The 27,467-nt window shown below is 41.3% G+C and overlaps 1 protein-coding gene across 3 annotated transcripts in view; it reads right to left on the reverse strand.

Annotated features, from left to right (window-relative positions):
- Positions 1–20,173: 20,173 nt before the first annotated feature.
- Positions 20,174–27,467, reverse strand: part of VAV3 (vav guanine nucleotide exchange factor 3) — a 399,477-nt gene continuing 392,183 nt past the window's right edge. For 2 of the 3 annotated variants that reach the window (XM_063624405.1, XM_063624406.1), the window contains 2 exons: positions 23,061–23,212; positions 20,174–22,388 (listed from right to left, as the gene is read on the reverse strand). In XM_063624405.1, coding sequence (XP_063480475.1) covers positions 22,347–22,388; positions 23,061–23,212 — 194 coding nt within the window. In that variant the 3' untranslated portion in view covers positions 20,174–22,346. Of the gene's footprint in view, positions 22,389–23,060; positions 23,213–25,371; positions 25,456–27,467 lie in introns of all 3 variants that reach the window. The other variant, XM_063624404.1, reaches the window with a different exon arrangement.

Here is a 27,467-nt window from a genome sequence, read left to right on the forward strand (position 1 = left end):
TGAGGAGGAGAAAAGATGGGAGGCAAAATGCCAGATAGGAGGCCATAATCTGGTTGAAAGATAATGGCAATTCCAACCAGAGTGGTAGCAGAGATGTTGAATGAGGTATATATTTTGAAGGTAGAGTTGACAAGACCTGCTGATGCACTAGATGTTACATAGAAAAAAGAGGAATCAAGAAGTATTCCAATGGGTTTGGCCTGAGCAAATGGAAAGATGGAGTTACTATTAACTGAAATGAAAAGACTGTGGAAGGAGTCAGTTACAACATATTAATTTTAAGCAGGCTAGTAGACATCCAAGACACTTCATGCTGATCAGAATTGCATATTTTTAAATTAAAATATCACTTGTCCAAATGGCTGAAATCTTTTAGGATTAGCCCGATTCCTTTCAAGCCCAAGACTCTGGTCCTATCCCAAATTTCATAGATTTCATAAAACTGGTGTAAGGGGATATTACATTAGTTTGGTGCCATCTGTGGCACTAGATCTTCAGAACTGCTGCTGTCTAGATATTTATTCTGAGCATCTTTTAAAAAATCTAATAAGCAAAACATTCCTGGTTGTGCAGAAGGCTTGGAGCTACTCTTCACTCTAAAGCTTCCCAAACTCAGAGGTATTAGATAAGGTTTTCTTGGCCAAACCATGTGCCAGGTCCTCTGATGAACCATCTGCTAGGAATCTGTCCTTCTGTAACACTGAGCCAAGAGCTCCAGATGGGGCTATGTAAGGACTCTAGTCTGGATAGAGAAGGCAAAGGGATAACCGTGGGCATGTTTTCAAATCACTGTGCCTGGGAGCCACCAAGGACATCACCAGATAATGTCCCTTCAGGCCTTCTTAGACTGGTGAAATCACTGTTGACCCAAGGATGGAATACTCAAGCCTAACAAGTCCCTAAGACAACTTCTGTGTGTAAATTGGGAACAGATGTTACCATATGAATAAAATGAAAAAAAAATTACAAAACCTCAACCTGCTGAAAGACAAAAGTTTTAACTTTAATCTACAATGCTAAATAGGTGAGTGCATTTTCTTTTCTTAAAATAACTTGCTTGCTAAGGGAAAATATGTGCAAATTTCTCAGACTCAAAAGTGCATCCAAGGAAAACAGCCAAGCTCTACAGACCGTCCATCATCCACCTGCAAGTACTTATGACAGACCCTGGGGTGGTTAAAACTTAATGTCTCAATTTGGAATGAGTTGTCCCCTCTTGAAGGACCCATGGGGTAAGGGTTCCAGTTGAATTCCTAGGGCAGTCTTGAACAGTGCCTCACTTGCTGTTCTTATACTGTTCCATGATAGGGACAAGGAGCATCTATCAAAAACCAGCTTGGTTTCTTGGTCTGTGAACCAGCTCAGAAGACCAATCACCAAGATTTTCAACCCCTTCAGGAAAAAAAAAAAAAAAAAAAAGCAGCATCAATGAAGTGGGAATAGAGCTCCTGAAGGGGGTACTCTGAAGACAATAACATGCATTTGAATATAAAATGCCATAGGTTTACAGTTTAAAAATTATTTCATCTAGAGTAGATAAGTAATGCACTAGGTAAATAAGAATAAATGAAGTAATTTTATTAAAACTTATTAAATCGCATATACTTTCTTATCAATCTAAACCTTGAAAAGCAATAGAAATAGGTCAAGTAGGTTCTGTTCCCCATAAATATCTAAGGCAGAGTTTCAAGCAGGGGTGCATCTACAGGGATGTGTCAGAATCTCAGAGAGGGAAGTTACTTGTAGAAACTACACTGCCCTCCCTTCACCTGGAAATTCTAGCCTGCTATGGGTACGAGGCCTGTACCTCCATCCCCACACAGATACAAAGGGAATGAATGGTCAGTTCATTCATCATAAGATAAATTGTAATTGTACATGGCCGTTACTCTTTCCTGAGACTTACTCTGGAATTGTGCCTGCAGCACTGACATGCTCATGATGTGTTTGGAAGACCAACCAGAAATGTAGCAGAGCATGAGGTCGCAGTAGAGGCTGGGGTCATTTCTGGGCCCTTGCTAGTTGTGATCTGGGGCAAGTAGAGAGAACTTTATGTTCTCTTATGTAAAGAGAACTCACTTCAACTGGTACCTTGCACATAATAAGTGCTATATAGTGTTTGCCATTGTAATATTACCAGCATTATTGACATAGACATGGGATCTATGCCAGCCCACTCTGCCAAATAATTGGATTAAAAAACACAAAGAAACAAGTTTCTCACAGTGTCCACGAGCCTGTGATGATTGCCACCATGAGGATGCCCAGGAAAGCAGAGCATGATGGGTTATCACAGAGCTCAGGTTGAGCACATTTTTAGGCTCCAGTGTGTGGAAAAGAATGAATGGGGAGGGCTTTCTGGCTAGAGGACAAGAAACTATTCAGATACCTTTTTCTATATTATAGAAATTAAAATATGGTTGTGTCTTTCTCTCCTCCACCATACTCCCCACCTCTGAAAAAATAAAATAACTCAAAAGATTTTGGCATCAACATGTGAAGTCAAAGAAAAACGTGATTCCCCAATATCAATCCCCCAAATGACTATGCCCCTTCACTTAAAACTCACAGTCCTTGGCGTGACCATTACCAGATTTTTTTTCTAATCTGCTGATGCTCGAGGAAAACACATTTAAAAATTATTATAATTTTACTAGGTTGAGTCACATGAAATTGCCCATTTGTGGGTAAAGTAAGATAAAATATCAGCAATTTTCATACACGTCAATTTATAATATGCCCTGGACCTTGCTATTCTGTGCAATGCGCTTTATCGTTTTTTTATGTTTTATACTCCAGGACAGATTTATTAAAGGGCATGCTTTAAAAGATGTATATGATATAAAGGCATTTCAGGGCTGACCTTCAGTTACATAAACATTGAGTTTGCATAAAAACTTTGAATGATTTTGTCTTACTAATATATGAAGCTGCTAAAATTGACAGAGCTTATTTCAAACCTTTCTTCTGATGAACTAACAGAGGTCCTGAGGGGTGAATTTATTTACCCAGGGTCAATTAGAACATATCAGAGCCAAGAACAACTCTCTGGTCCCTGAGATCCTATTCAGTTTCTCTTGTGGAAAAACCAAATATCTATCGTCTGGAATTTTTTCAGGGTGGCCCAGGGTACATTTATAAAGAAGCCACAGGCATGGTGTGGAAAACCCAGGGTCTGAGCAGATCTTTCCTGCCCCGAATGCAGTGACCCACTTTGCTTAGGTTCTTAAACACACTCCGGATTCCAAGCATAATAAAGTCATGATCATAGTCATCTGTAACCAAGAATCCAAGAATTCTCAGACCACTCAGGTGAACAACACTGCCATTGTAATGTCTAGATAAGAAATATTGGAAAAGAGGGCATAAAGGCATCTACCTTATTTCCATGCAAGGTATTCAATGTTCCCCCTGCCTTACAGATGAAGAAACAGGTTCAGGGACGCTGGCAACTGCCAGAACTCAAGTCTGTCTACATTATCATAGAAAGATAGGTCCACCCTCCTGCCAGCTTCCAAGTCTCACGTGACTGTACTCAACTGGGAGAACTTAATCGTAGAAACTTGGTCTCAAGGAGTCTTGAACACATTAAACACAATATTTAATTTTCTAGCTCCAGGAACCCAAAGAGGGTAGAATACAGGTAGTGAGAAAGCCAATTCTAGTAGGAAGCCCTAGAGAGAAAGACATTGTACCTATTGGTTTGGGCTTTTTTACCCGAACCAATGACCGTAGTGCAAAGAACAGGCTTATCCTGATTGGCTGAAACTGATCAAGGCTTATTCCCTGAGCAGAGGGTGTGCTCCTCGACTGAAGTATACGGGTTGGGAGTGGTAGAGGAGAATACCCTAACAAAAGCTGGATACTGTTAGGAAGGGAAAGGGAGCAAATATACAATAGTCCCTGTTTGGATGCACCATACGTTATTCAAGTTCACTACTGTTGGACATTTATGTTCTTTTGGACTTTCATGCTTATACCTTGCCCCGTGACAAACACTCTTGTGGCTCTGTCTTTGTGTACATCTAGGATAAATTTCAATGCTGAATATCAGGGTCAAAGTATATGAATGTTTGACTGGTCTTGATCAATTTTCTTCCAGTAAGTTTGTTTCTCATAGCTAATACCCTCATATACATAATACTGGGAGTCGTGTGTGCTAATTTCATAGGCAAAAGTTTGTCCTTCTCAGATAACATTCCATAGTGGTGTGCTGGTGCTGGGGTGTGTGAGGACACAGAAAAATATGGCACATCTTCATGGAACTGCAATTTTTTCATATTCACAGAAAACTATTATGTTTACATTTTATGATATTATGCCACAGAATACAAAATCCATAAAAATTTCATTGATGAAACATTAGAAACTTAGAAGATTTCCTGTTTAAAATGGGATGCACCTGTCTTCTCTTCCTTCCCACAAATCCCAGAAGTACAAGTTCACTTTTTGCTGCAGTAGTAAACCTTGGTAGAAATTTTGAGAAATAATTGCTCTTTACTGGGATTCACCTAATAAAATAATTCATCAAATAAAGATGTGAAGATGCAAGAAAACAATGATGGACCTGGATGTGAGTAAGAATCTTACTCAGTGGCATAAAGCTGAAAAAAAGCAAATGGATAGAAGATACTAAAATCTGTCATGGAAGATACTAAAACCTGGCATGGAAGAGAGTAATCAAGTAGTTTCATCAAAGACAAATAAATTACCCCAGAGGTTTAATGATAGGGCAGTGGCCTACCATTGCCAGTGACGGAATCCAGAGATCCTTCTTTCAGCCACAAGAAATTCCAGCCTGCTATTGCCAGCAAATGGGCAAGGAGACAGGCCTGGCTGCTACATGCCCCACTGTTAGAGGGAAATCCCTGTTAATTCCCAGCACAAGTCATTCCACATAGACTTTTTGTGATTATTGAATGTCATTTCTCTGATTAAAATGACTTGTTTTGCTCCATCAAATCATTTGGTATTTGGAATACTGTGACATTCAACGAAACCTCTAATGTTGAATGAGGTTGCGGCAATATCCAATTAAATTCATTTGAGTCACTGTGAAGCCATCATCAAGGTTTTTGTGCTTCTCAATTAATTTTCCTAATGACAATAAAATTATGACTTTTTTTCTTGGTAATCTCAAATGTAAAAATCCCAAAACAGGCCTGTAAGTTTTGATACATAGGTCACTGCAGCTAAATTAAAAATCTATGCCTTCATGATTCTTAAAAAAGACAAAAATACAAAAGAGACATCGAAACATTAGAGCTGAATGATTTCCACCTGAATGAACATTTATTATCTTGCTCACTTTAATGTGCACCAGATAAAGAACTAGACTGTGTCCTCTTGAGTGAAGAGTGCCCTTTCAGGCATATTTGTGGCAGGAATGAGATCCCTAATAACATGGTTGTTGCATCTGGAGAAAGAACACTGGTTTACTCTCACATAACTCTGGATGCAACAGCCTGGTAGACATTCTCCATTTGCCCCTACATACACTCTGTACCATCCCATCCCCCTGCTGCAGGCCCTAGGAGGCTGATCTTCATGGACTGTGCCAACCACAGTCCCTTGCCCTCTGACTTATGATTGAGTTTGGGCAATGGGAGGCCTTGGCAGGGATGGGAGGATGGGAGACCCTGAAGCCAAGGTATTTATTCCAGAGATCTCTGTCTTTGGGGCTATGGGTTGGCCATGCATCATCTCAGGCCCTCTCTTACAGATTCCTCCAGCTTTCCAGGTTTCTAAAATTGCTTGGTCCCCTTGTTTATTTGGACTAGGTCCTTGTTCTTCATTGTTCCTAGCTCAGGAGGCCTTACCAAGCCTCACTGGTTTCACTTAACCCTTAACCCTGCTCTAGGCTCTGTAAACAATCTCTTCATTAAATTCTCCATTACGGATGTGCCATGTGTCTCTCATTGGGACCATGATTAATGCAGCTCATGTAGAGTCTATCAAACAGTATGTGATATAAATCCATAAAATACACAGGAAAAGCGCTCAGTTCTGAAGAAGAGGATTTCATGTACCCAAGCTCAGAAGTAGCAATGCCAACAACCAAGGTTAGTTAGGAAACTAGAGCCACTGTGACTTTGGATAAGATATTTATTATAGAATTATACCTATCTAATTGTGGCAAATACTAGTGAAGTAATATGCAGAGGGGAGAGTTGGAGGAAAGGAGATAGAGTCACCATCCGGTCCTTCTGAAGCACTGGTGCAGGGTGGACAAGCATAGGCTTGCAGGGAAATCTAAGAGAGTTTACTGAGACTGCAAAGGGAATGTCCTTAATAGGGCTGGGGAAACTATGGCTTCTGATTAGTTCCACCTCTGGGGAACCACCAAACTTCTGATTTTGAAACTGGTTTTGAAGCCAGGTCTAGTAGTCATAAAGAAGAACTAGACAAGGAATGCAGGAGAGAAGTGGCAAGTTTGAATCTCCTGGGCACTTCTGAATCTGTCTATTCTCCACATATTTGACTGCAAGACCTTCCAAGATTATGACTAGTGATTTACTTCTACTTTCTAAACCTTGTACGAATACCCCCCAACACCAATTGTGTTCAGGAGACATAAAGGGAATGGGATTCTGGGAAATGTAGTTCCACTTTAACCAAGTGATATGGCACACTTCAGCAAACTTTCAGAGGAAAAAGGCTGGTCATTTATTCATTCATTCATTTAAATAAGAAGTATAATGTGCAAGTAACACCCTAGGCACTCAGCTTGCAGAGCTTCAAACAGACAATGGAATTTAAAACATAGCAGAACAGACATTATAAACACATTTCAAATACTGAAGTCTATAATTGTAAACATGATAGTGCTGTGAAGGAAAATTAACATGGGCCCATGAGAGAAAATGACAAAGTAGGAAGAAGTTAGACTGAGTGGTAGAGAATACTTCACTGAGAGATGACATGTAAGCTGAGACATCAAAAATGAAGAGTGCAAGAAAATATCCCAGAAAAAAAAAAAAAAAAAAAGCAAGTAGCCCCATCTCAAAATGCCCTGAAAGGGGTTGAGTACACTTGCGACAATCTCTTCCTTACTTGCCATTTTATCTTAAACCCACTTCAAGCAGATTTTCACACTTGCGACAACCTCTTCCTTACTTGCCATTTTATCTGAAACCCACTTCAAGCAGATTTTTGTTTCTACTTCTTCACTAAAATTCAAAATGTCAGGCTGTGCTCAACTCCCTAAATGCCAAGTGCAGTGGTTAATTCACAGCCCTCATCTCACTTGACCTCCACCAGATGAACACCCCGCCTTGTTGAAATACTGTCTTCACCTGGATCCCAGTGCATCCTCGTTTGTTTCTACCTAATAGAAGGTGATATGCTCCATGAGAGCAAGGGCTTTGGCTTGTTCACTGCTGTATCTCTAGTGCCAAGAACAATGCCTGGCGCAAAATAGGCAGTACATAATTGTTGAATGAATTAAAGGAGTCCAGGAAGAAGCAGCTAGTAAGATAGGAAAAGGAACAAGAATAAATGATGTTTTGAGAACTAAGTGAAACAATGATCTCAAGAAGGAAGAGGGTGATCAGCAATTTAAATGTTGCAGAGAGTTGACTTCTGGCTTTGGCAATGTGGAAGTTTTTGGTGAAGGTTTTGTGAAGTGTTAAGGTCAAAAGTCAGATTAGAGTGGGTTCAAAAAGAGAATAGAAGAAGAGGAATTAACGGTAGCAACTTCGGTCAGCTGTTTTGAGGAGTGTTGCTTTCTAGGAGATCATAAAATGAAGAGTAGCTGAAGGCAAATACTAGAGGAAAGGAGCTTTCCCTTTTTGTGTATTTATTTTTTAAGAAGGATATCTGTATCCTGATGGAAGGGTCTGATAGATAAATGAAGTTTAAATTTGCATAATTGAGAGGGGATAATTGCTGAAGCGATGTATTTGAGCACAGGAAAAGAAATAAGATTCTGTGGGTAGGTGAACTGGTGGGCTTTGGAGAAGAGCACAGGCCCAGTTCATGCAGCAAGAGGAGATAAGGATATTGGTGCAAGTAGACTAATAGGTGTGGTGGGGAATGTTTGTAGATAGTCTCCTCTGATTTGGCCCCATTGCTGGAGTATTCTTTTCTACCCAAACTCTAAACACTGGAGAGCCCCAAGGCTCAGGTATTAGATGGCTGCTTCTCCTATACTCATTTGCTGAGATGATATCATTTAGTCTCATGGCTTCAAATATACTACTCATTTCCAAATGTTTTTCTCATGCCCCAACTTCTCCCCAAACTCCAGACTCAGACACAACTGCTTACCTGATATCTGTTTAATATCTAATGAGCATCTTAAGCTTAATGTGTCTAGAACTGAATAACTGATTTCTTACCTTCCTTCCCAAACCAGCTGCTCATCCTTAACCATGTACGTATAACACCATGTACAGAGTTGCTGAAGCCAAAAATGTTGACACCTCACATAATGATTTTTTCTCCCATTGTCACTTTACATTCAAGCCATAAGCTAGGCCAGCAGTAACTTCAAAATACATCTGAAATCACAATATTTCTTACACATCCCTTGATACCATGCTAATATGAGCCACCAACATTTTTCACCTGTGTTACCTAATAGTACTTTTATGGTCTCTCTGCTTCCACTCCTGTCTCTCTTTAGTAAAACTTCCACCAAGAATCCACAGTGTTTCTTTAATAAGGCATATCTGATCATTTCTCTTTTCTGCTTGTTTTAGTCCATTTTGTGTTACTAGAATAAAATACCCGAACCTGGGTAATAGATAAAGAAAAGATGTTTATTTGGCTCATGATTCTGGTGGGTGGAAAGTCCAAGATTAGGCAGAGATCACATGGTGAGAAAGAAAGCAAGAGAATGAAATCAAGGAAGCCAGACTTTTTTTAATAACCTGCTCTCATGGTAACTAATCCATTTTCGAGAGAGCAAGAACTCACTCACCACCAAGGAAGGGCATTATTCTGTTCATGAGGGATCCACGAGGGATCCACTCCCATGATGAAAACATCTCCCACTAGGTTCCACCTTCTAAGGCAGCCACACTGGCAATTAAATTTCAGCATGAGTCATGGCTGCAACAAACCACATCCAAACCATACCACTGCTTAAGACTCGCCACTGTTTTTTCAAAACCTAAAATCTTAAGTCCTTTCCATTACCTACAAGGTAATGGAAAGATGACCTACAAGGTCATCCTGGCCCAAGATGATCTGGTTGAAGATTAGCTCTCCAACTCATCTTACGCCAAGAGAGGCTTTCCCTGACTAGCATATCTAAAGTAGCACTTTCCTCATATACTCTCCTTCCTTTGCTTTGATTTTTTCATTGTATATATCACTTCTTTATATCATGTCATGTACATTCATTTATTGTTTATCTCCCTGTTCTTTCCAATATAAAGTAGGCTCTATGAAAGCAGAGAATTGTCTGTTTTGTTAACCATGTATTTCCAGTACCTGTGCCATGGGTTAAGTACTCCACAAATTCATTAAATAAATGGGAGGTGTTGGAGAGTTCTGAAAAATGAACTGAAATAATATAATCAAAAGATTAGAGGGAGGTGAGAATGGAAGCAGGGATGCCAGTTAGGGGCTCTTGCAATCATCCAGGTGACATGAGATTGACTGGGACTAAGGTGAAAGAAGTGGAGATATTAAGAAAAGAATGATGCAAGATTTATGGCCTTCAAAGTTGTCCACCTACTTTTGTTTGAGCCTCAGTTCTCTCTCCCATTTACAAATTTGATTCCATGAAGATGTATCATGGCCAAATATTTATTGAATGTCTTCATGCAGAATAATAGGATGTTAGAACTGGAAGTGGGCTTGATGTCTTCATTCTACAGATGAGAAAACTGAGCCTTAGAGAGGTTGGGGGTTCCACCCGGAGCCTCTTGACTCATTAGTGGGAGAATCAATAACTAGAACTGAGTTTGTCTTATTTTCATTCCTGTGCTCCTTCCACTTCCCCAGCAGTTGTACTGCAAAATTACTTTGGAAAAACTATATGTACTTATAACATATTAAGAACTTTGAAACTGCTAATTGTTGTAAAAATAACTTGCCATATGATTATAAAAGTTCAACTTAGGCCTCTTGCACAATTTTAATTGTATTTTGGGCTGTGCTGAGAAGTGCCAAGAGGACACAACAGATTTTCATTTGCATCTTTCCACTCAACAGCTTCAAACTGATAGTGCAGCATTCAATATATCATTCCAGGATTATTAACTTAGGGTTTTTCCACTCCCTCTTTCCTGGATGCCCCTCCTAAATATCCACTCAATGTCATCTTTGAGGCAGGAATTTATAAATGGGATTATGTCCAGTATTTTAAGGACATTGCAAAATAAACCACGTAATGAGTAGACCAGATAGGCTGCATAAAGGTAAATAAAATAATTTTTCACACTAATGTAGATTCATTGCATCACATATTATTAATGTAAATTTTATCCTTCAAACCACCTAGCAACAATATCTCAGCATTAAGTATAATAAATGCTGAGGATATTTCCCACCTCTCTATAAAACCACAGCACATTTTTTTCTCCCTTCTTCATATTATGCAGGCCTAATTTGCACAGAATCCAGAAGTGTTTCATTAATTCACTTAAATAGGTTGCTTTTTCCTAATGAGCTTACCTACACAAAAGTACCTAGGAGCTTTCCTCTTCTGGCGGGAAGACGTGTGATTCTGACACATAGGGTGAGGAAAAAAAAAAAAAGGTAATTCACTTGGGGCTGATGGCCTGAGAAGATGACAAACACATGGGTGGAAATGGTATTGTTTCTATCAGCATATACTTGAATTTCTAGAAAAGTTTGGCCTTTGTTTACACCCCCTGAGGTTGAGCAGGACAGAGACAGGCTGTGGACACATCTGTCCCTAAGTATAGCCTCTCTCTGGCTCACTTTCCTCTTCCCATGCTGCACCCGTTCCCTAGTAATCTCTGCTGAAGCATTTGTATCGTTTAGCATGCACTCTAATAACATGAGAATATAAGAAAGAGAGCTGTTACGGATTTGTGTCCCCTTCAAATGCATATGTTGAAGTGCTAAACTCTGGTACCTCAAAATGTGACCTTATTGGGAAATGGGGTGGTTGCAGATGTAATTAGTCAAGACTAGGTCATACTGGTGTAGGGTGGGCCCCTAATTAAATATAACTGGTGTCCTCATAAAAAGGAGAATCTTAGATGCAGAAACACAGGGAGAATGCTGCATGAAGATTACAGTTATGCTGCTGCAGCCAAGGATTACAGAGGCCAGGAGAGAGCCTTGGAACGGATCCTTCTTTAGTGCCTTCAGAGAGGGCATGGCCCTGCAGGCACCTTGATCTTGGATTTCTGGCCTTAAGAACTGTGAGACAATAAGTTTCTGCTATTTAAGCCACTGGGTTGCTGGTACTTTATTATGGCATCCCTGGCAAACAAATACAGGCGCTATTATCAAAGAATGGCAATGTGTTGATCGCACGGGTCTAGCTCTATGTCAGTCCACAGCATCCAGTGTGAGCTTTCTGAAATGTAAATGAGATCACCTCACATCCCTGCTTAAAAGCTTCCAGTGGCTCCTGTCACCTTCTTTTCCCCGGCTATAAGATCTACCAGATCTGTTCCAGAAAGCTCTCTTCCTTTTCACCCTCTCCAACCACACTGTGCCCCTGTGGCTCTCCAAACACTAAGCACTCAGATATTCATAGATTTTTTTTTTTATTCTCACTTAAATTAGGTCTCTGCTAAAAAAAAAAAAAATCATTTCCCCATAAAGCCTTCTTTGATCACCATATTCAAATAACATTTTCCTTGCTTATTTTGCTTTTTTTTTCCCCTCAATAACACTTACCAGTGCCTAACATTACATACCTGTGTCTTGCTTGTCACCATCTGCAAGCAGATAAGCTTTTCAAGGGTAGGAATTGTGTCAGCTTCATTGTTGTATCCTCAAAGCCTAGAATTATAGAGTTCGTAGAAGAAGCTCAATACACATTTGTTGAAGGAATGAATGAAAGAATGAAGGAATGAATGATTGGCCACATATTCCGGGATTTTAGAGTTTTACATTTTCAACAGCTACTTCCAGGGCATGCCTGGTTGCCGTTTCCACTTCTCCCTGTGTTCCTGTGAGATGGAGCCTGCATCTCACATATTGGACACTTCTCCCACACTTCCTCTGTCTCCTTTTCTCTCTCCCAACAATTTGAGCCTCAGGAAAGGCATTTCCTAAATGAGGAAAGGGGCAAAGAAAATGAGCTCCCCTGGGGACAGCTCCTTCTCTTATGCATCCTTTTATTCCCTGCAGAGGCTGGTATAGAGTGGGTTCAGTAAACACTGATTAAAGGAATCAACAGGAAATTGTTTTTTTATGAAGAACTACATTTTAGATTCACCTAAGTTTCTCTGAAGTAACCCATGCCTTTCAGATAGGCCTCATCTTTGGCTCCAATGACCATTCAATGCACCCATCTGTTGTAGGCAGCCAGTAGGATGGCCCCCAATAATCCCTTTGTCCTGGTGTTCATCCTGCGCAATCTCCTCCCCTTGAGCATGAGCTGGATTTAGTAACTCAACACTAAGGGATAGAATAGAGCTGAGTGCTGGGCTGTCACTTCTAAGATGGTTATAAAAAGACTAGCTTTCATCTCGAGTGCTTTTGCTCTTTCCCTCTTGGATGCTTATTTTGGGAGAAGCCAGCTGCCATGTTGTGAGGCAGCCATGTGGAGAGGTCCACAGGAGTGAACTCAGGAGCAGACTCTCCCCTAGTTGGGCCTGGAGATGACTGCAGCCTGGCTGACACCTTGATAGAAGCCTCATGGGAGACCTGAAGTTAGAAACACACAGCAAATCTGCTCCCAGATTTCTTACCCACAGAAACAGTGAAATAATAGATGTGTGCTGTACCCAACTGCGAAGTTTGGGAGTACCAAATTTGTTGGGTAGCAGTAGACAACTGATAGATGGTGCTCTGGTAGAGCATTTGATTTGGGCTCCATTTGTGCATCATTTTGAAAGGATTACTAATGTGAAAAGATAACTCAAGGCTGGGCGTGGTGGCTCACGCCTGTAATCCCAGCACTTTGGAAGGCCGAGGTGGGAGGATCACCTGAGGTCAGGAGTTCGAGACCAGCCTGGCCAACACAGTGAAACCCTGTCTCTACTAAAAATAATAATAATAAAAAATAGCCGGAAGTAGTGGCAGGCACCTGAGGCAGCAGAATTGCTTCAACCCAGGAGGCGGAGGTTTGCAGTGAGCCAAGGTCGTGCCATTGCACTCCAGCCTGGGCGAAAAGAGTGAAACTCTGTCTCAAAAAATAAATTAACTCAAGAGGTTTTTTCCAAAGGCTAATATATATTTAAAGGGAGTTTTTAACATATCTGAATTTTTAAAATTCGTAACATTTTTGTATGTATATTTAAAGTAGTGGCCAAAATGCAATTTTAAACTCTCTTGTTTACTGAATGTCTACTCTCTGCCAGGCACTCTTCTAAACATTTTACAGCTGTGGCTGGGCGCGGTGGCTCACGCCTGTAATCCCAGCACTTTCGGAGGCCCAGGCGGGTGGATCACCTGAAGTTGGGAGTTTGAGACCAGCCTGACCAACATGGAGATACCTATCTCTACTAAAAATACAAAATCAGCTGGGCGTGGTGGCGCATGCCTGTAATCCCAGCTACTTGGGAGGCTGAGGCAGGAGAATTGTTTGAACCCGGGAGGTGGAGGTTGTGGTGGGCGGAGATCGCGCCATTGCCCTCCAGCCTAAGCAGCAAGAGTGAAACTCCGTCTCAAAAAAAAAAAAAAATACAGCTATTATTTCATTTAATCTTCACAAAAACCTCCTGAAGTAAGGTGCTATCATAACCCATTCTAACTATGGAGAAACAGAGGAACAGGCAGTGTAAGCATCTTGCCCAAGGTCATATAACTAATAAGCGGTAGAGCCATGATAGTCTGGTTCCCAAGCCTTAACCACTAGTCTATACTGCTTTTTAGACAAAAAGACAGATGGTATAGATTAGTAAAACATGTCAAATAGCCTTAAAAAACAACCCCAGTGTAGAAGACTTACCAAACTAGGACAAAATTTTTCAGATAGCCTTAAAAAACAACGCCAGTGTAGAAGACTTACCAAACTAGGACAAGATTTTTCATGATTAAAAGACGGGATGATGTTAGTCTGTAATGAATTCTCAGAAGGATTATATGAGATAAATGAGATAATATACAACAAATACCTAGCATACTGTCTGGCAGATACCAGTACAAAAAAAGAACAGCCAAAAGAGAAAAGGAGATGGACTATAAATTATTGCTGGAAAAAAAAATCACTTTCTATAGAGAGGTCATTTGGATCACTAGAAAATCCACCAGCTTCATCCATGTCTAGGTAGCAGGTTGATAGGTGCAGCAAACCATATGTGGCACATGTAACAAACCTGCACGTTCTGCACATGTATCCCGGAACTTAAAGTAAAAAATAAATAAATAAATAAATCGGAAAATCCACAAGCATTTACTGATCAGACTCCTGAGTCATTACTATTCTTATTGACATGTTTCAAAGTCATCAAGACAGGCTGACAGCAAGAGGTGCAAGGATTGTGACTCAGTCATATTCTTACCTGATTTAGGATCCCAGCAGTCACCCAGAATGATTCCCAGAAGAAAGGCCTTAAGAATGGAGGAAATAATTCTGGAATCAGAGGGTCCTGAGTACTGATGTATGACAGAGGAATAGAGACAGCATTTATTTGACTTAGAGCTGAGACACCCATGTTTGAGTCTTTACCTTGACAGTATCTTCTACTGCATGACCTTGGGCAAGCAAGATCATGAATTAGACACACTGGCTCTTCTGGAGTCCACCTTCCCTCCTATTCAGGACTCTCAACGTGGACCCCAACATCCATTAGAGGACAGGGTGTGAAGTAACTTTTGTGTACACTGTGTTTCTACACTGAGGCCTCTCCCTATCTGGCCATGTGCCTGGGTCATCATTTGTAGTTGCATCGTGCCTAGAAATTCAGGGACTTTGACAGCCAGTGTCTAGAGTGCTTCAAAAGGAGTTTGTTTTCTGTCACTGTTTCCCTCGATCTGGTTTAATCAATGGCACCAAATGAGAGACAGAATTCCTTCATGATATCCTTTCTGGGACTTGTTCATTACTTAGAATAAGGTGGCTTCCAAACCACCTTATTACTTAGAATAAGGTGCCAGACCAGATGTGGGTGCATAACATTTCTAATCAGAGTCCAACCAATCACAGCAAACTAGTGTCAGTGAAAAATGAGGTGACTAATGGACTCAGTCTAAATGATTATGAGCTGAGTAAAAATTCCACTTCCTAGTCGAAATAATGTAGAGCTGTTAAATTCAACTTCTGAGATTGTTTGTAGGTTTGCATATTAGTCTTCCTGAACATGTATACCTTTTACTCTGTCCAGAATTTAAGTGCAGAAAATTAAACTATATGTAAAAACAAAGCATGAACTCTCAATAATATTCAAAATAAAAGCGGCAAGTACATAATTTGGTACCTGAGTATCTTATCTTTCATAAAGGGAGGGAAACCAATATTTCTTGCATACCTACTATGTGTGAGGCTCTGTACTAGGGACCTTTTTCATGTTATCATTTGTTCTCACAACAGCTCTCTCAGGCACTTTTAATGATCCCTTTATTACAGAAGAAGTAGCAGATGCTCATAAAAGTTAGTGGCAGGGTTGGGGTTTGAACCCCGGTCTGACTGATACTAAAACCCTCCTTTTTCCTATGAACAAACAGTTTAATTCCCATCCTAGAGAGGCTAATTTAGAATCTGCAGAGTTTTTCTCCTAAATCCAATAAATGAGCCTAACTTATGCTAAAGAAATTCAAATATTAAGATGGCAACTATCCAAACTTGTCAGCAAATCCATCTGACAATCACAACAAGGATGATAATGACAAATATGGCTTTGTATAAGCCAGCCACCATTCCACTTTATATGGATGATCTCAGTTGTGTCACACAACCATTCTAGGAAGTAGGTGTTGTGGTACTGATTGGTGGAGGTTCTGCATGGCAGGGATGAGATATAAACCGAGACAGTCAGTCTGACTTATAGGGCCATGCCTTTTCACTCTTCTGTACAGCTGTCAGATTAAGTAGAGCAAAGCAAGACGCCTCAAAACTAACTACCAGCGGCTGGGCATGGTGGCTCATGCCTGTAATTCCAGCACTTTGGGAGGCCGAGGTGGGTGGGTCACCTGAGGTCAGGAGTTTGAGACCAGCCTGGCAAACATGGTGAAACCCCATCTCTACTAAAAAAATACAAAAATTAGCTGGGCGTGATGGTGGGTGCCTGTAATCCCAGCTACTCAGGAGGCAGTGGCAGGAGAATTGCCTGGACCCAGGGGGTGGAGGTTGCAGTGAGCTGAGATGGCACCATTGCACTCCAGCCTGGGCGACAAGAGCAAAACTCTGTCTCAAAACAGACAAAGAAACAACAAAAAACTACCTACCAGCATATTTTACTTCACTCGTTTGGGGGAAGACAAAATACCTGTTACAAAGCTGTGTTCCTATGTTAATTAACAAATAAAGGGAGCAACGGTGGGTACAATTGGCAGTGGTGAGGATGGTGATGAACTGATACAAGGTCTAACAGTCACATAATGTTAATATGTCAAAGAGAAGTGATAAAGATACCAATGGAGTTGGCTCCTCAAATAATGGATTGAGGGCTGTATAACCCACTGTATTGTAATGAAAACAGCAGGAATTTTGTGTTTGTAGCAAGGTTGTGATGGTGAGGTCAAGCAGAAGCTACCACCATGGCCTTTCCTGGTCCTTAGAAGGAATGAAGTGATTCCACCCTCTCCCTAAGACAGACTCCATCACGGTGGATTATCAGCTGGCCTGCTCCACCAAGGGAAACTTGACTCCAAGCCTCTCTGGATTAGCAGCCATTTTCTAGTACAGGAGTGAATCAAAGTAGAAATGAAAACTCAATCTGATACCAATCTCTCTGGGCAATATCTTTTTTGGGTTTTCTTTTAGGTGGCAGGAATAGTGGCATATTTCTGAATTCTGTGTTAACCTTCAATTGTTCAAACCACTGTTTAGTATCAAACAGTTTCTTCTTGGTTATGTAAGTTTAAAATGTACAAAATCTTTCTCTTGCCCTACAAAGTGTGGTAGGATAGGGTAGTGGTTATACAGACTCTGGAGCCAGACCACCCAAGTCAGAATTCAGCGCTGACACTTAGCAGCTGTGTGACTTTGGGAAAGTTGCAACCTCTTGATGTACCTCAGTTTCCTCATGTGCAAATGAAAATATTATGGGGTTCTACCTTTGGGGGTTGTTGTAAGTTAGTGCAAATAAAACACTTAGAACAGAGCATGGCATATGGTAAGCATGCCAATAAATATTATTGGCAACTATTGAGTTTACCTTGTAGTTCACTGTTCATAACTTAGGCAGCAATCCTGAGCTAAAGCTAAACAAAATTAGGGCTTAATCCCCATGTTAATTATGGGGCTGGTATATGTGTGTTATGGGATCGTGGGGCCTGTCGAGATAGTCCTTCTAAGGTAAAGGATAAGTTGCTGCATTTGGCCCCTCCTACAACCAAGAAAGAGGCCCAATGCCTAGTGGGCCTATTTGGCTTTTGGAGGCAACACATTCCTCATTTGGGTATATTAGTCCTGCCCAAATATCAAGTGACCTGAAAGGCTGCCAGTTTTGATTAGGGTCCAGAACAGAAGGCTCTGCAACAGGTCCAGGCTGCTGTACAAGCTGCTCTGCCACTGGGGCCATATGACTCAGCAGATTCAATCGTGCTTGAGGTGTCAGTGGCAGATAGGGATGCTGTTTGGAGCCTTTGGCAGACCCCCATAGGCGAATCACAGTGGAGGCCTCTAGGATTTTGGAGCAAGGCCCTGCCATCTTCTGCAGATAACTACTCTCCTTTTGAGAGACAGCTCTTGGGTTGCTACTGGGCTTCGGTGGAAACAGAACGTTTGACTATGGGTCATCAAGTCACCATGTGACCTGAACTGCCTATCATAAACTGGGCGCTTTCTGACCCATCTAGCCATAAAGTGGGTCACGCACAGCAGCATTCCATCATCAAATGAAAGTGGTATATACGTGATCGGGCTCGAGCAGGTCCTGAAGGCCAAGTAAGTTACATGAGGCAGTGGCTCAGACACCCATGGTCTCCACGCCCGCCACCCTGCCTTCTCTTCCCTAGCCTGCACCAATGGCCACATAAGGAGTTCTCTATGATGAATTGACAGAGGAGAGAAGACTAGGGCCTGGTTCACAGATGGTTCTTCATGATATGCAGGCATCACCCAAAGTGGACAGCTGCAGCACTACAGCCCCTTTCCAGGACATCCCTGAAGGACAGCATTGAAGGGAAATATTCCCAGGGAGCAGAACTTCAATCAGTGCACCTGGTTGTGTGATTATATACTGATACATGGGCTATAATAGCCAATGGTTTGGCTGGATGGTCAGGGACTTGGAAGAAGCATGATTGGAAAATTGGTGACAAAGAAATCTGGGGAAGAGGTATGTGGATGGGCCTGAGTGGCCAAAAACTGTGAAGATATTTGTATCCCATGTGAGTGCTCACCAACAGGTGATCTCAGCAGAGGAGGATTTTAATAATCAACTGGCTAGTATGACCCATTCTGTGGACACCATTCAGCCTCCTTCTCCAGCCACTCCTGTCATCGCTCAATGGGCCCATCAACAAAGTGGCCATGGTGGCAGGGATGGAGGTTATGCATCGGCTCAGCAACATGCACTTCCACTCACCAAGGCTGACCTGGCTACAGCCAGTGTTGAGTGCTCAATTTGCCAGCAGCAGAGACCAACACTGAGCCCTCGATATGGCACCATTCCTTGGGGTGATCAGGCAGCTACCTGGTGGCAGGTTGATTATATTGGACCTCTTCCATCATGGAAAAGGCAGAAGTTTGTCCTCACTGGAATAGACAATTACTCCAGATATGGGTTTGTCTATCCTGTATGCAATGCTTCTGCCAAGACTACCATCCGTGGACTCACAGAATGCCTTATCCACCGTCATGATATTCCACACAGCATTGCCTCTGTCCAAGGCACTCACTTTACGGCTAAAGAAGTGTAGCAGTGGGCTCATGCTCATGGAATTCACCATCATCCTGAAGCAGCTGGATTGATAGAAAGGTGGAATGGCCTTTTGAAGTCACAATTACAATGCCAACTAGGTGACAATACTTTGCAGGGATGGGACAAAATTCTTTAGAAGGCCGTGTATGCTCTGAATCAGTGTCCAATGTATGGTACTGTTTCTCCCATAGCCAGGATTCACGGGTCCAGGAATCAGGGGGTGGAAGTGGAAGTGGCACCACTCACCATCACCCTAAGTGATCCACTAGCAAAATTTTTGCTTCCTGTTCCCACGACATTCTGTTCTGCTGGCCTAGAGGTCTTAGTTCCAGAGGGAAGAATGCTTCGGATATGAGTACAGTCCGGAGCGAGATTTACACCCTCGCCCCCGCACTTTCAAGGGCCAGTCAGAGCTCACCAGATGCCGCTGGAACCGCGACGCTTTCCAAGGCACGGACCCCTCTCTCCAGGCGAACCCAATTCCAGGGCGCCCTGCCCTTCACAAGGAGAAAAGAACTCTCCCCACAGCTTCCACCGGCGTCTCTGGGATCCTTCACGTTACTGCGCTGGACGTTTGGCGGCGTCCATCTCTGCCGCTCCGGATTCGGGGATCTGAACCGGACTCCCTTTCGATTGGCTGAAGGCAACGTAGGCCATCGCCTGTCCATGCAGAATGGCGCTCCCTTATTTCTCAGGACCGACCGACCCATGTTCAACTGCTGTTCACATGGAACCCTCCTTCTCCACTTCGGCCTTTGAAGTTCCCGTTTGAATATTTGCTACTACCACCAAGATCTGCACCTGCGGCGGCTCCGCCCGGGCCCAGCCCTGCCCTTCGAGGCTCACCGCAGCGGCCCTCCTACTAGACGCCTAGCGTCCATGGGGCTGGCGGACGGGGGGGGTGGTGACCCCGACACATACACTTCTTCTGTTCACTGTGGACTGCTGGCGATGGCCGGGTACAGGCCCGACAATCCAGTGCCATCCATTTTCAGGGGAACCCTGACTAATACAGGGTTCAATAAAAAGACTCCAATTCTTAGAAATCAATTTAGTCACTATTTATTATATTGACATATTTACAAAATAATACAAAGTGAAATACCACTCTAATTCACCATATTATACAAGGGCTGCATACAGGCAAGACAAAGTATATGGAAAACATTTACTTCTGTCTTTGGTATTAGAACTCTACACAAATCCGCAGCATTTAAATTTTCCAATACAAAGTATTAAACGTAGACAAAGATGTAATTGGTAATGTCACAAAAAGGGGCTCCAATATCCTCTGCTAGGAAACCCCCAGGCCCATGAAATGCAACAGGAAGACTAAACACCATTTATAAGGAGAAGGTCTATTGACTAAAATAAACAATACATGCTACAATACCATCCACAGGAGTGTTTCTGCTTGTGTGAGGCTGCTCCCTCCATAACAAAGTTCGGCTGACGGCAACAGACAAAACATTCCCGAGACAGAGTGGCAGATAAGACTTTATAGGCAGAATCCATTCCAAGAGTACACTTTGAGGTGTAACTTTACTGTACAGAACATTTTATAAAATACATTTTTGTGATCATTTACACATATACAAAGACTTAAATGGTTTTAGCAAATAATAATTTTTCTAAAACACAATCACAGTTTACATAATTCTGAGGTAAAGGTCTTGAATCTATCCTAGATGAAAAGTCCTAGCCCATGAGGGTCTCTAACAGGGGGATGTGTCCACTGAACCTTGAGTTCTGGCACCCAAACAGATTGATGAGAGGGCAGGCTACACCTGCTTCATTTCAGAGATGCTTCAAAATTTCAGAACTTAATGCTCCTGGTTCAGTTCTACTAAGTTAATGCTTCTTTTTTTTCCCAACATGAAACACTCTCTGAATCTTGTCAGAACACAACTTCTGCTATGGAGGAAATATTTCCATCAGGAAAGGGCCAAGTTAGTGTCTTAACTTGACTGCCTTGAATGGGGACTCTGGACCCCAGGAAGAATGTATTTAGGCTCCTCATAAAAAAGAGTGATGGCTGGGCAAAACAAATGTACTGCAAGACCCATCTTCCCTCCAGTGAATACACTCCCAGGATGGGCTGCAGAGGGGGAGACTCTGAGAGAAGCTGGAAGCCCACAAAAGTCCACTGACCCTCTTTCTGTCCCAGAAATGAATAAAGGACCCAGTTGTGCTTCCCTTCCAAAATCCTCAACAAAGTTGTTTGTGCTCCAAGAAAATGTGGGAATAAAAAAGTCATGTCCCAGGTCATCTTTGTGTGTGTGTCGGGGGGAGGTGGATGGGAGGAAAAGGCATGTATTAATAGATACTGCTGCTATAAAATGACATAAATTATAGCCCTTGATCTGTTTCTGTAAACAATGCCACCTTATTCAGATTATTGGCAACTACCCCTAATATACCTAGCCCAGATCCTTTCATAAAGTCAAGTACTATATTTCCAAAATAATCCTATGAAATCATGAAGGTTGTGAAGGTTTAATATGAAGACACCCTCTCTTTTATGTGCTTGTTTCACCTTTTATAAAGAAGTTTGCAAATATAATCAGGACACCAAATGAGTAATTAGAACCCTTCAGGGATAGCTCACTTATGATGCAAACCTGAGCACTGGCCTCATATTTTATAATATCATGAGTAACATCTGAGGGTAAAAGTGTTTGCCGGGCAATGAGTCACCTTGTTGGACAATTTAAGACAAGTAGGGCTGGATCTTTCCAGTAAGCTGCTCAAATGGCAGAACTCCAATTTTTCTTCATGCTGGGAAAAGGAAAATTACACTTCTGCTTCTTTGTACCATCAAATAATCTGGTGAATGGCATGTGAGAATAAAGCAAAAGTGTATTAAGATTTACTGATGACTGGCATTCATGGTATCTGACCAGACGAAGTAAAGGGAAGCATGAACCAATGTGTTTGCAGGGCTCTTCTGGGAAGAACAGCTCTTGGTTTTGCCCTGGTCCCTGACAATGACAGACTGGCAGGCTGTTTCTTGCACAGCTCTAGGCAAGCCATTAATCTGTCAGTACCAGCATCTTTAGAAATCTCAGCATTAAGACTTAGGAGGGGCTAAGGAGGGAGGATGTTGAATAGCCAGAAATGCAGCTTTTTAAACACTTCAGTTAATTCACGATGCTGTGCAGGCTTCTATTTATCCCTTCTCTGAAACTTTTGGTGCAGGGTGCAATGCTGGATTTGAATTTATTCATCCTCTTCCACGTACGTGGATGGAAACCAGCCCACCTAAAAAAGAAAAGCAACCAACATAGCAACATGACTTTGTATCTGACACATCAAAGGATTCTACAGAGCATTTTGTTTTCATAACACCCCAATTAAACTGGGGTTTTATACCCACTGTAGGTGAGAAGATTGGTTTAACTGCTCTTAGAAGCCTAATTGAGTAAATGATCGAAATGGAGGAATACAATAAACAGTGTTCTAATCCACTAGCACACAAATAAATATGTAAATTAAGTATAATACGGGGTGGGGGGCTCTGCTGCATAATGATTCCTATTTCTGCTGTAGAACAGGATGAAAAGACAGAGGTACCATGTCCCATTCTTTCCAATTTACATCAGCAGTTCTTATAGATATTTTGCAATACACATAAAGTTTAGCTCTATGGCTCAGGGTCTAAAAAGAACTGAAATGCTCCTCGACTCTTTTCCAAGCAGCAAGCTGTCCCAGTCCCAGGTGAATTTTATTTATGTCACTGTCACATTCATTTCAAATATTTTCAGCGAGTCCCTGGTATCAGCAAAATACTGTACCAGTTTCCAGAGGGCAGAGGCCTGTGGGCTGAAAGCTGTAATACAGTCTAGAGGCTTCTCCCTGGTGCCACAATGGGTGCAAACAACTGCTCAGTTCCCTTCATTCACGTGCACCAGCACATCGAGAGGGCCAACTTACCCTGCCGTTTACTTCTCCTCTCCACCAGCCATTTGCACTCATCTTTGTGTAAATCTTCACCACATCTCCCTTCAACAAGGACAACTCTCTCATATCTCTTGCACAGAAGTCATACCGAGCGATGGCAATGCCCAGCGCTTTTGGACTTAACACTGTCAAGAAATGACAAGGAGTGAGAGTAGGTTTGCAGTTCGTTAACAATCATAACAACCTAATCAGATGAATGTTATTGATGCTATCAAATGCACAGTCGTGATTTCATTACAGACCAGCGATAATGGCAGAGGAGCTTGAAAGCAGCAGAATTGCTGTTTCAATTCAATCAGGTGCAGGCAAATTCGCTTCATAAGTTTAAAGAACCATTGTCCTGTTTTTCCATTCAAAGTAAGGACTGGTTTTTATAAAAATGAAACAAAACAAAACAAAAAAAACAAATTAAAAAAACTCGTTAATATCTAAGTATCTAAGGAGATAGATTCTAACATAATTTCATCATAAACTTCCTATTGATGGCCCAGTAATCTAACCAGCAACTCCAGGGTAAAGCTTTACGTTTTTATCCAGTAACTGCTTTAACTAACACTCAAAACAATGAAATATTTTGCTCTGATGTAAGTCTCCTGTCAAATCTATGTTATCACTTCTGGTTAAGTGGCACTTTCTTCCCTAACAAGGCTTTCTATGTTAAAACTATTTGGGGATACATTTAGTTATTGTTTTCTATATAATTCACCTATGCGAAGAGGTGTGAATCAGGTCTCACAAAAGGAACACACAAATACCATCTATATTTTCTTTCTTTGAAACAAATACTGCCTTACAGAAAAACTTTACTGACGTATCTAATCAAAAATAAGATGTCAGGGTATTAATCTCCTGTGTTCAGAGTTGAGTTTCTCTCTCTCTCTCTCTCTCTCTCTCTGTGTGTGTGTGTGTGTGTTTTTAATATTTGATGGCAGGAGAGGAGCTAACTTTCTCCCTGGCCCTGCTGGCCTTGTTCTGAAAAGAAAACTCCATTCCAGTGGTTCATGTTTGTTAGTCTCTAGTGTTTCATAGCACATTTTATATTAACTTCTCTACCTGTTGCTCTTTGGGGTTATAAAGTGTTTTCAATTATATGTTCAGTGATTCTGAGAATCACTCATCGGAGGTTGGTGAAACTTTATAAATCTTAAATGGTAAAGGAACTTAAGTGTAAGAAAAAGAGACAAATGGGAAACACCAACCATCTGTATTTTTAACAGTTCCTAGGGCTCAGGCAGCAGAAGTTATGACCCGTGTTATCCTGGAAGAGCCTGCCCACTTGGCCACAGGGATCTCTGACCTATTATTCATGGCTTTGTAATGACAGAAATTTTTTTAGACTCCAGGTGTCCATCATGAGATAAATGAATGGCAATACTGTAGATTTCAGAACTGTAAAGGGAGTAAAAATAGGCCATTTTATTTTACTGTTCAGGACACAAACCACTTTAATAGCTTTCTCACTGAAAACTGTCCCATTACTGGGCCACTACTGTTAGAGTTGCTGCACATAAAAACACCCCTGTGATGGAAAAACCCAATCATCAACTTAACTGTGTGGTGACCTTGCATAGGTCTCCTAACCCCTCGAGGCCACATTTTTTCTCATCTATGAAATGAAATGTTTGTACTAGATGACTTCTAAGTTTTTCTAGTTCTAAATTCTATGATTTTTATTGGGATGTGCAGGTTAATTTTTAAAAATCTGTCAGAAAACAGACTTTATCTAATGTATACCCTAAATGTCATGTAAATAGCCATTAAACTCTCTGGGTAATGACAGAAATCAAGACCAAAATGCCCACGCACAAACTGAAGAACTGCAGAATTCATGGGCGCCAATCATCTTTTCAAGTAATGTGTACTGAATTTTACTTTTATATTTGAAAACAAAGTTGGGATTTTATTTCTATTTATTTTCTTCATGAAAATACATAAACATTGGCTTTTTCCAACTAAACTTTCTGGTCTTCAAGAAAAATAATGATTTTATAGATTTTCATCCCCCTTTATACTTTCAGCCCCATCCCTCTGCAAACTCTCCCCAACAGATAAATTATAGAATGTCTCATGGCATGAGCACACACACAAACACCAGAGGAGTGAAATGCCATGATGATGAACGGTGACCTTATGACAGAGAAGAGTAAACTGCATGGTGGTAATGGAACTCGAGGGATTGTCTTTGAGGAGATGTATCCATATGAGAAGCCATACATGGAACTCAAATATTTTATTTGCAAGCAGAAGCAAGTTGAAGAGACAAATAAAAGTAGTAAAGCAGTACCTGACCAGAAAGGAGTGGAAGAAGGGGGAACAAAGCTGTAGTCTGGAGGAGTTACAAAAGAAAAGCCACAGAACAAAGAGGGGGCTTCGAGAAAGAAAAAAAAAGAGAGAAGCAAAAGAGCATTTAGGTATTGGCAAAAATATCTCAACACAACCATTTTCACCCACTTCTTTCTCTAAATGAAGAACAAGCCAAACTTTTACATTTTGATAGACAATAGTATTTTGCAATTCAGAGGTGTCCATCCTTTTATAGGCAAACACAGAGAATACCCACTCCACACTGCCATCTTTGAACCCCATCCATCCAAGGATGGCCAACAATGGCCTCATCCTTTTGATGTGGTGCCCAATTCCCACTTCGTTACATCAGTGGAAAGGGGTATCCTGTAGATGCTTACTGTAAAGTAATCCTTCACATCAAAACTATTATAAAGAAAAGCCTGTAAGATGGTATCAATGAAACATGCAGAACCCATGGAAAATTCAAGAAAATCATTCATACAATTTGTTAGAAACCACCTCCATCCTCCCAACCAAGCATGCACATGCCAGCTTATTTTCAAAAGGAGAAAAGTGCAATCAGAAATGAAAACCACTCTGACTCTTGTTATAGCTGCAAAAAAGTAAATATATCCTCCACATTGTAGAGATGTACAGAAAAGTAACATGTCTATGGATGCTCTAAAACTTTTCATTTTACTTTTAATATAAGAGCTAATCACATTTATCAAATGGTTTTGAAGTCTTAGATACCATGCTGAAAATGCCATACTCAGTATTTCACTTAATCGTCACAACTCTAAGAGGAAGGTACTAATATTATTTCCCCTTTACATATGGGAAAAATCTGGAATCAAACCTAAGTGATGTGACTCCAGGGTACCTGCTCCTAGCGACTGCTGCACTACTCTGCAACTGCCACTCTGCTTCAGGCACCTCCGCAGGCAGCTATATAACTTGACCTGCTGATACCATGGTGCCACTGCAATGGAAAAGGAAGGTGTGGTTGTATACTTTCTCCCAGTATTTATTCTCCCCTTCTTTCCTGTCTTAGATTATGCATTGGGCTATGTTTGCCTAGAGAGAAGGCTACATTTCTCAGCCTCCCTTGCAGTTCAGTATAGCCATACAACCAAGTTCTGGCCAATGGAATATAAACAAAAGTGTCATGAGACAGCTTCTGGGACCTTTCCTAACAATACAGTGGACACACGCTTTGCCTTTCTTTTTGGCTCTTCATTCTATCCTGCTGTCTGGAATGTGAAAGCTACTATCTTGGTTCATGAGGAGGAAAGCCTCCCCTTCAGGATGGTGGAGCATGAGCCTGAAGGAACCTGGATCGCTAAAGATTTCCTGGAACAGAGATGACCAGCCCTGCCCCCCAGCCTTGGAGTATTTCCAGGATTTTTTAGGAAAGAGAAATAACTATCTTCTTGAAGCCTATTTAAGGTGTTTGGGTTGCTGCTACTTGTACCATGGCCTAATCTGAACTGTGACAAAAAGTTTTCTACAGCCAAGGATGAGGTAAAAGTGAGCTAAGACAACTGGGAAATGAGTTCACATCATCTTCCAATATATTCTGCCTCTGTTCAGGTAACTGCTTGACTTGCCAGCCACAGAATTCTTCCAAAGTTAATATTCTTGTCATGAAAGGGTCCTAGGAATATCTGTGGATAGCAGTGACTTATTAAGGAGATTCCCAGACACCACCCAAGCAGACTGGCCAAGAGAATTGGAGGGAGTTTAGTTATTCTTAGAATCGACGGCCTTGGAGCCCTCATATACACACTGATGCATTCATGACAGACTTTTCTCATGAATGGCCTCATTCATGAAAAATGTTTACTTTTCACCTACCATGAAGTATACTCTTGTTGATAATCAAAGTCCTTTTCTATTCCATTGCACATTCTGCAGTACATTTTTTATTTTTAAGTATACTGATACATGCCATTACAACTAATGTTTATAATCAGCCCAAATCATTTTCAGCCGTGCAGTAGAAATGGTACATTTTCATTTTCTTGAGATCATGATATACTGTTAGAGGATAGGATGCCACCTCCATTTTAATGAGCAAATGACATCCATCTA

The sequence above is a fragment of the Symphalangus syndactylus genome, chromosome 12 (genome assembly GCF_028878055.3).
Source record: "Symphalangus syndactylus isolate Jambi chromosome 12, NHGRI_mSymSyn1-v2.1_pri, whole genome shotgun sequence".
Taxonomy (NCBI): domain Eukaryota; kingdom Metazoa; phylum Chordata; class Mammalia; order Primates; family Hylobatidae; genus Symphalangus; species Symphalangus syndactylus.